The sequence below is a fragment of the Scomber scombrus genome, unplaced genomic scaffold, assembly GCF_963691925.1.
Source record: "Scomber scombrus unplaced genomic scaffold, fScoSco1.1 SCAFFOLD_279, whole genome shotgun sequence".
Taxonomy (NCBI): Eukaryota; Metazoa; Chordata; class Actinopteri; order Scombriformes; family Scombridae; genus Scomber; species Scomber scombrus.
Window position 1 is genome coordinate 2,622 of NW_026910107.1, and position 9,879 is coordinate 12,500.

The 9,879-nt window shown below is 38.4% G+C and overlaps 1 protein-coding gene across 1 annotated transcript in view; it reads right to left on the bottom strand.

Moving 5' to 3' along the window:
* Window positions 1–2,379: 2,379 nt before the first annotated feature.
* Window positions 2,380–9,879, bottom strand: part of LOC133976705 (CDK5 and ABL1 enzyme substrate 1-like) — a gene marked incomplete at its 3' end in the record, with an annotated part of 28,947 nt that continues 21,447 nt past the window's right edge. Inside the window, exon 2 of the mRNA XM_062414934.1 lies at window positions 2,380–2,475. Within this exon, the coding sequence (XP_062270918.1) occupies window positions 2,380–2,475 (96 nt within the window). The remainder of the gene's footprint in view (window positions 2,476–9,879) is intronic.

Genomic DNA, 9,879 nt, shown 5'->3' on the forward strand with positions numbered 1-9,879 from the left:
GAGCTCTAAATGTACCTCTGACCCTGGAGAGCTTCAACACAGCAGCGATGGAAGCTCTTAAACTGACATTTAGCTTCTTCTTCTTTTCTTTTTTAAAGCTGCTGACCCATTTACCCTCAACCCACTGAGGATCAGGACGGATCGGATCTGAGTCAGGACAGCTCTAACATTTACTTCCTTCTATAAACTCCGTCTCCTCCGGGTGTGAATTCATGTCGACTCTGCAGAAGTACAAACAACCTCTCTCTCTCTCTCTCTCCTCTCTCTCTCTCTCGCTCTCTCTCGCTCTCTCTCGCTCTCTCTCGCTCTCTCTCGCTCTCTCTCGCTCCTCTCTCTCTCTCTCTCTCTCTCTCTCTCTCTCTCTCTCTCTCTCTCTCTCTCTCTCTTCCTCTCCTCTCTCTCTCTCTCTCTCTCTCTCTCTCTCTCTCTCTCTCTCTCTCTCCTGAATCTATTTATACAACAATCAGCGCTGGCTCTATTATTATCTGATGAGTAGTTGTGTTCTGTGTTCTTCTTCTTCTGACCCGGAGGTCTGATTGTGCTCTCTGTGAGGAAGGACCAGAATAGCAGACAATAGAAGAAGAAGTGACACGAAGCAGCGGCTCAGTTCCTCTGCTGCTGCTGCAGAGTCAAAGCTACGATCAGCACAGCGGAGAAAAGGTTGCTGGTTAAAGACTCAGAGTCAGATCACATCATGAACTCTGTGAACTGAACCAACACATTAAAAAAGCTTCAATACTTTTTCTTTTTGAGGAAAGTCTCTCTTTCTCTGTCTCTCTTTTCCACAGACGTCCTGATTCAACTTTTACACATATTCACAGCTGGAAGCTTCCAGTACAACCAGTCTGATCTATGGTAGTATTCAACTCTAACTTTTAACCCTTACATACTGTTCAGGGTCTAATTTGACCCATTTTTTTACATTTTAGAGAAACAAGAACACCTTTAAAAATGTTCTTTTAACCAGACATGTGATAACTTATCCTATTAAAAACCCAAAATATACAAAATTAGAAATATTTCACCTTTATAAAACAGTTTTTGTGCATCAGATACACATTTTTTGTTAAGTTTTTGACTCATATACTAAAGAATAAACTCTCTCTGCTCTCTGAAAGCTTCATCAAGCATTAATCACCAGTTTATTATTAATGACTGATGAGGGAAGCAGGATTTTACTGGAGTTCATGTTGAAGTCATTTATAAAGGAATGAAACTAATGATTAGTTTTATTATAGTTCCAGCTGATTCTTTTTTTTTAAGTTGATTGGTTTTGTGATGTTAAATAATCAGAACATAATGATAATAATGATAAATAACATAAACTGAACACATATAATGACACTCAAGTCAAATTTAACGCCTTAACTCCTTTTTTACACATCAGAAACTAACTTTAAGACTTTTTAAGGATCCACAGGGACTCTGGTTGATGCCTTGCTCAAAGGCATTTAAGTTGAGGTAATTTACCCCCAGATTTAAACTACTGGTGTTTTTATGCCTCAGCTGCCTGAATACAGTTACTGGTCTTATTTAACAGATTCTCTTGGGATGTTTTATCTTCATGTGTTGATAGAATAACTCCATAAGAGAAGCATTGATGGGCGTTCTGATCCTCTGATGTTGAACTAACTCTGACCTACTTCAGCCTGTCATTGAACATTATTAGACTGGCTGGACTGTGGAGAATGTGTCTGTCAGTTTATAGTAGGATCTATATATATATATATATATATATATATATATATATATATATATATATATATATATATATATATATATATATATATATATATATATATATATATATATGTAAAGGAGCTGATAGCTGATAGCTGATAGTAGTCTTTAGAGACCCGAGCAGGAAGTTTGGGTGTCTGGGTCAAATATTAATGTTTGTATTTAATCTGAGGCTCTAACCTTGCTGTGTGTGTGTGTGTGTGTGTGTGTGTGTGTGTGTGTGTGTGTGTGTGTGTGTGTGTGTGTGTGTGTGTGTGTGTGTGTGTAACTCTACACGCTGTGAACAGCAGAGATCAACATGCTGCTAAATACTGTGAACACTCAGCTGAAGATTTGGCCCAGAGCAGAGGAGCAGTGTGACAGTGTGTGTGTGTGTGTGTGTGTGTGTGTGTGTGTGTAAGTGTGTGTGTGTGTGTGTGTGTGTGTGTGTGTGTGTGTGTGTGTGTGTGTGTGTGTGTGTGTGTGTGTGTGTGTGTGTGTGTGTAACTCTACACGCTGTGAACAGCAGAGATCAACATGCTGCTAAATACTGTGAACACTCAGCTGAAGATTTGGCCCAGAGCAGAGGAGCAGTGTGACAGTGTGTGTGTGTGTGTGTGTGTGTGTGTGTGTAAGTGTGTGTGTTAGTGTGTGTCCCACCTGCTGCCTCTGGTGTCGTACTGTTTCATGTTTTTGATGAAGTGGATCTTCTTGGTGTGTCGAGGTTTAGGAGAACCACCGGAGAGATTACGAGTCCTGAAAGAACAAAGAGACACAAACATCAGTTTATATAAAGATTCATTTTCTACACAATAACACACACACACACACACACACACTGCAGCTTGTGTTAGAATCAACAGTGGAACATAATTGCAATATTTCAGCATCTTATTTTCATTACAAGACTTGTGGCTGTTTAATATAATATAAAAAGCTATGATTTACCTTTGTCAGTTTACAAGCTGAGTCTGTGTGTGTGTGTCTGCCTCTGTGTGTGTGTGCGCTTCTGTGTGCGTGCGTGCGTGCGTGTGAGTGAGTGTGTGTGTTCGCATGTCTGTGTGTGTGTGCGCATGTGTGTGTGCGACTGCCTCTGTGTGTGTGTGCGTCTGCCTCTGTGTGTGTGTCTGTGTGTTTGTGTGTGTGTGCGTCTGCCTCTGTGTGTGTGTCTGTGTGTGTGTGTGTGTGTGTGTGTGTGTGTGTGTGTGTGTGTGTGTGAACGTCTGCTGAAGGTGAACTTGGTTGGAGCCAGGTTGTATCACCGTGACGACCTCGTGGATTAAAAACAGACCTGGTCATGAGAGCGGCTCAGTGACATCACAGCAGTGACATCACAGCAGTTACTTAACATTAGTGGCCTGAAACAATACTGATCTGACCTGAATGAACTACAGCTGCTGGATGATTAACGCTCATTTTAAGACCATGTTATACCAGATAATAATATAACAGTCTAATAATACAAGCACACACTCTCACAGAGCAGTAAACTTTGAATTGTTAACTTTCCCCTGAGCTGGAAGGTGAGTCAGAGTTGCCCACCTCCGACATTTAATCTTGGATGTGACTAAGCAGTAATGACGGCAGCTTTCAGTGGGTTGTGGCTCACTGGGTGACATTAGGAGGGGATCAGAGGGGGCTGCTACGCCTCCATACAAAGGTTGACTTAAGTAGACAGATTATTTTAAGTTAGCAGAGATTAGGGAGGTCATGTCAGTATTTTGGGTAATGGATATAATTTTATTTTTATAAATTCTCATCTGTTAAACTGTTTTTTAAATGATTGCAAAACCTAGCAGCAGATTGTTTATGCAAACTTATCAGCAGGTAAAGTAGCAGGATCACTACAGTAAGAAGCTACTGTAAAACTGCACGTTGTAAAACCTCCATGGGGTTAAAGGTAGGGCTCTTAAAAAAGGGGAACACTCTACCGACTGAGATTAAACTGATGAAAGATATCTAGACTTTTAAAAAAAATGTAAAAGTTTGGCTGAAGCTAAATCAGAGATGTGAGCAATTACTTTATAATGTACTACAACTATGTTTTTGTAATTGTATTTTTTTTTCATCATTATTGCTTTTGTATGTAATATTGATTTCTGTCTTTTAAAAGCTTAACTAGAGACATGATGAGAACCAGCAGCAGCTATAATCTCTATATGTAGAACATCAGTTACTGCAGCTGGTTTATAACAAGCTGAAGTTGTACTGTACTCATTGTCCATAACAAATACACTATATAAATAAATAAATATTGTATAATAAGTTGATATATGGACATGATAATATCCTCATTAATATAGAGTAATTATATTATTGTACTGTAAGTTGATAACAGAATTATCTTGACTCTTGACAGGCCTTTCAGCATCAGTCTCCCACATACCTGCACACACACTAACCCTGCATGTACATTTAGAAGTACACACATTCATATAAATAGGACACATGTATAATCTCATGGTGTGTAATCTTATAGAGAACATCCACCACAAAACCCTTCAGCACTGTTCTGAACCCAGAGCCACCGGAAGAAACCTTCTGCTGAGAGACAGACAGAGTGTTACACAACTGTGAGTGTGAACACACACACACACACACACACACACACAGACACACACATACACACACACACACACACACAGAGCATCTGTTACTGTTTTTTTTCGGCTGACCTGGTGATTGCACACCACACGGAGACTTCTGCTGTCTATGTGACTGTAATACACACACACACACACACACACACACACACACAGTAACACACACACACACAGTAACACACACACAGTACCACACACACAGTCACACACACACAGTCACACACACACAGTCACACACACACAGTCACACACACACAGTCACACACACACACACACACAGTAATACACACACACAGTAACACACACACACACACAGTAACACACACACAGTCACACACACACAGTCACACACACACAGTCACACACACACAGTCACACACACACACACACACACACACACACACACACACACACACACACACACACACACACACACACACACACACACACTTGTTCTACTGTCAGTCCTGTGTACTTTTAACAAGGTTTCAAAGCAGATGTTTGTTTGTTTGTGTGTGTGTGTGTGTGTGTGTGTGTGTGTGTGTGTGTGTGTGTGTGTGTGTGTGTGTGTGTGTGTGTGTGTGTGTGTGTGTGTCTCTGCATTCAGTCAAGCTGAGTTTCCGGTTTTTCAAAATTCCACCTAAAATACACATTTTTCTCATTTCTTGCAGAATCTTCTGTCCAAACATTCTGTGAAATATTTAAAACCTGAGTATTAAACATGCTGATAGATAAAGAGCACAGTGCATAAGTCAACTCAAACACTACATTACACACTGATGAGGACGATGATGATGATGTCAACAGAGTTCCTGCTCACTCAGCTTCCTCTGGATAGAAATAAAGATGAAACAGTAAATATATCCTCAGCTCTCTCTGAGGTCTAACTCAACTCTCTCCTGGTAGTAATGACTCTGTCTTTGGGGCTTCACTGTTACCATGGTCACAGGATGGAATCTTCAGAGCGTTCCATTACCACGGGAACCGTCATTCCGCAGCATTCCGAGATGTTCCGGAATGTTTCCATTGTGTGGGAATGGCTGGTTTCAGCTCCTCAAATATGTTCATTTATCTTTGTCTGAATATGTTTGGTTTTTAACTGTTGGTTGGATGAAGTAAGACTTTTAAAACTTTTCACTCTGACAAAATATAACAGGCCTTTTTTTTTTTTTACCATTTTCCGACATTTAATAAACAAGACCCTGAATCAATGAATCTAGAACATAACCTGCAGCCTGAAAGTCATTTTATAAAACCATGAAACCAGTGGACACACACCACTACTGTACTGTGTGTGTTTGTGTGAAATTAAAAACTCAGACTTGTAGACGTCATCCACTCGTTCTGTTATTTCTTTCTTGGCTTCAGACTCCAGCATACACAAATAGTTTGGTTGTTTTTCTGCCAAAATTAGCTCATGAGAGTATTTTCTGATTATTATTGCTGATACTGTGAGTTTCAACACAGATACCAAAGGGAGGCTTTTTTAACTTTTTTTCCATCACAAATCTGTTTTCACTTCAGTAAAAGTTAAATATTACAGTATCTGCTGTTATTATTATTATATGAGGCTAGAGATACAAGAAGAGAAATGTGATAGTGAGTAGATATTTAATGCTGCAGTTATAACAGTAGCTAAATAATCTCATGATTGACAGCTACAAATAACATGTGGAACTTCTTCTGACAGACCACAAACAAACAAACCAACAAACAAACAAACAAACAACACAATGATAAAGTCCTTCAGCAGCACTGTGACTGACATGTAACAGGTCGTCTTATTATAGCAAATCATCACAATAAACAGCCGTGGAAGTTATCTGAATGATTTTCTCTGCTCGGACGCTGCGAGCATAAACAACAACAGTGCGTTCAGTGTGTGTGTGTGTGTGTGTGTGTGTGTGTGTGTGTGTGTGTGTGTCTGTGTGTGTGTGTGTGTGTGTGTGTGTGTGTGTTATAGCCGATGCCAGCGCTCCCTCCTCTCCCAGTCTTTCTAAATCCGTCCCAGTATCTGAACTATGGATCTGCTGCCTCATTATCATAACAGTGTGACCGGCGGCCCAGTTCCATGAGAACCAGCCGCTGCATCTCTCTGGGATGTTGTGGAAAGTTTCCACACTGTGGGAACGGAAAAATTTCAGTGTGACGCCCCCCCCTGCTGCTGCTGCTGCTGAGGATGACGAGTATGATGATGATGATGATGATGATGATGATGATGGATGTGGTTTGATTAAAGCACATACTGGCTGAATATTCACTGTAGAGCTGCAATTAGTCGATAGTCAGAAAACTAATTGGCAATTATTTAGCTGTCATATGTGATAGTTAACTCATATTTTCACGTTTTATATTTCTGAATCAGATGAAATATTGAGGATTGTAAAATGTTGTCCCAGCGTTTCTATTTTAACGGGCGCAGCTTCTCCAGATATTACGGTAAAAGTGGAGCGGCCTCAGAAATTCACAGACCAATGACGCCAATCAGTTGAGTGTAAATCCTAATAAATGAATTCTACTGTATTTATTTAACAGTCTATAATCTAGCCACTAGACACAGATGCTGATGTAACAATGCTACTTCAAGCTACTTAAAATAACTCAGACATTATGATGTTCTGGAGCTTCACTTGAGGACATTTACGGGTCAATGACGTATAAGGATTTAGAACAACTCAATTTTAGAATGATAAAAACAAGCATATCTAATGCAGTAGTTCAAACATTCAGAATGTTGTGTACCTGAACATTCATATTATAAACGTGAAAGTGATTTTAGTGGGTTTTTCAAGATTAATTGGCACTGGCCTTAAAAAGAGTCATGTGGTGCGACCATGATTCATCTTGAAATAAATTAATTTACTTAACACGCTTCACATCTTTTTTTTTTACAAGTTTTCAGTAATATAAAGTGTTTGGAAACAAAGTATTTTTTTTTAAATCTTTGTAAATGATGATCTTTTATTTATATAAGATATTTCAAGATGAATCATGGTCGCACCACATGACTTTTTTTTAAGGCCAGTGCCAATTAATCTTGAAAAACCCACTAAAATCACTTAATTTCAAATTGTAATATGAATTGTCAGGGACACAACATTCTGAATGTTTGAACTACTGCATTAGATATGCTTGTTTTTATTATTTAAAATTGAGTTGTTGAAAATCCTTATACGTCATTGACCCTTACACTAATTAGACCTCAGTGAATTTTAATTGAATAACCCTGATTTAAACCCTGTCTGATAAAACAAGAAACTGAAGAAGAGAAATGATGCAGGGCCTTAAGTTGATTTTTCAAAATTGGGTTGAATTGCCTCCTTAATTGCTTCACATAAGGGGTATTTTACTTTGAAGGGAGGGGGGGCTAAAGGTTTAACCATGTCCTATTCTTACCACAGATTGCATTTTGTTGCTCTCTCTTCCAATTTAAGGTATTTCCTGAACCATATAATATAGTAATTAGTAGTTATACAGTGTTATATAGTTAGTAGTTATATTCCCTGAACTATATTATATAGTAATTGGTAGTTCATTCATAACCTCAGTAGAAACACTACACAGTTACAGTAATAAAACCATTACACACTGAGGAGAAGCTTCTCTGATTGGCTCGTTACAGCGCTGTCAGCTGAAGTGTTGAATCTCACTGGACGACAATAAGAGGAAGGAAGGAATATTATGTTTATCGAGTTTTCTCATCTGATGACATTCTTCTGAAACTCAAACTAAAAAATGACCCCAAACTCACCACTGATCCATTAAATCTCAAAATCTCACAGGAAGCAGTAAGTCTGTGGGTGTGTGTGTGTGTGTGTGTGTATGTGTGTGTGTGTGTATGTGTGTGTGTGTGTGTGTGTGTGTGTGTGTGTGGACGCAGAGTCACTTATTGAACGTTAGTCATGAGCTACACCAGAGTTACAGTTAATAATAGCTGGTGTCATTTTTTAGCTCAGAATAAACCAGCGTGAACACTCAGCCAGAATAATGTCGTCTAAAAATAGAATAAAATAAAAACAGTGTTAGATGTTTTATTCTCTGCTCACCTTTCATTCATCACTTCTTCTCATGAATCATCTTCCTCTCAGTCACACCTCTACTACAGTTATGCTGCTTTATTACATTTATTCTCAGAGCAACGTTGTTATTTCTGTCAGAGACTCTTTATATTCTGAGCTTTTATTACTGTAACAGTGAAGGGAAGTAATAATGATACAGGAAGTAATAATTAATGATGAGTCAGCTGAATGATTCGGGCTGTGTCACAGTAAACAGAGAAACGCTGGCGGGTACCAGCATGACAGGCTGCCTGCTTTGTAAACTGAGTCTTATCTCAAAGTTCACTGCTGCTGGCATCATTTCCTCTTCCTCCTCTCTGATTGGCTGTTGGGATGGAGGCGCTGTCAGCAGTCACACAGGAGCGATGCTAGATGCTAGAGTATGTATTTAACTGTAAATGTGATGTATTTGCATCACAGATAATGAACTAAAGCTTTCAAACTTGAGTATTAAAGTAAAATATGAGGCTTGTAAAACTTGTGGTAGTAAGTTGGAATGAAGTTGCCTTTAAAAGATGAAACACAGAATTGGGTGATAAGTGATATTTGATGCTATTAAGACAGTAAAACCAAACTAAAGTCTGTCTTAAAACAATAATTAGATGCTCATATGATCACTGAAAGACTTTTTATTGCTGTTATCATCCTCCCTAAATCATGTTGGCCACTTAAAGACTCATCTGATGCTTTCACAATGTAATATATTGTATTTTACTTGATTTTATATATTCTATGTTTTAGCTACTTTTACTGTGTATTATTTTTACCATTTTAAAATCATCACTTTAGGCTTTATGCTCCTTTTAGGCCCTTTTCATGTGAAGCACTTTGAGCTGCATTTCTTGTATGAAAGGTGCAATACAAATAAAGATATTATTAGGGATGCTCGATATTGACTTTTCTGCCGATATTCCGATATTCCCCAACTCTTAATTTCCGATACCGATATCACCCGATACCGATATTTGCAGGCTTTTTATACCAAACTATTAGGTAACAACTTAACATATTTCCGCTAGCGTGTTGTTGTTGTTTACGTCATCAAGTGCGCGCCGGTAAACGTCTAATGCTGCGTTCATGTAGGCTCGGAAATGCTGAAGCCTACAGAACAAATATCGGTTATAAAAACCCAATATCGATATTTCCCGATATTACATTTTTAAGTGAATTTCGGACATCCGTAGTTATTATCATTATTATTATTATTATTAAGGAATGTGGATTTTCCATTACTTTTTGTGGAAAACAAATGTATTTAAAAAAGTTGATCTGAAGCTTCAGTCGTCTGAATGAGTCAAATCTTCATCTTCTATGTTTCAACGTTACAGTGTTTTTAGTATAAATAGTAGTAGTATAGTATACTAGTATTACTAGTTAAACAGAGAATCACTGTAGAGGGAAAACAAGTGAAACTCAAAGCTAACTCTGAGTCTTTATTATTCTTCATTTTCAGCATTTTATTCTAGAGAAATAAACTACAGCAGAGAGAAAAAGAGTTA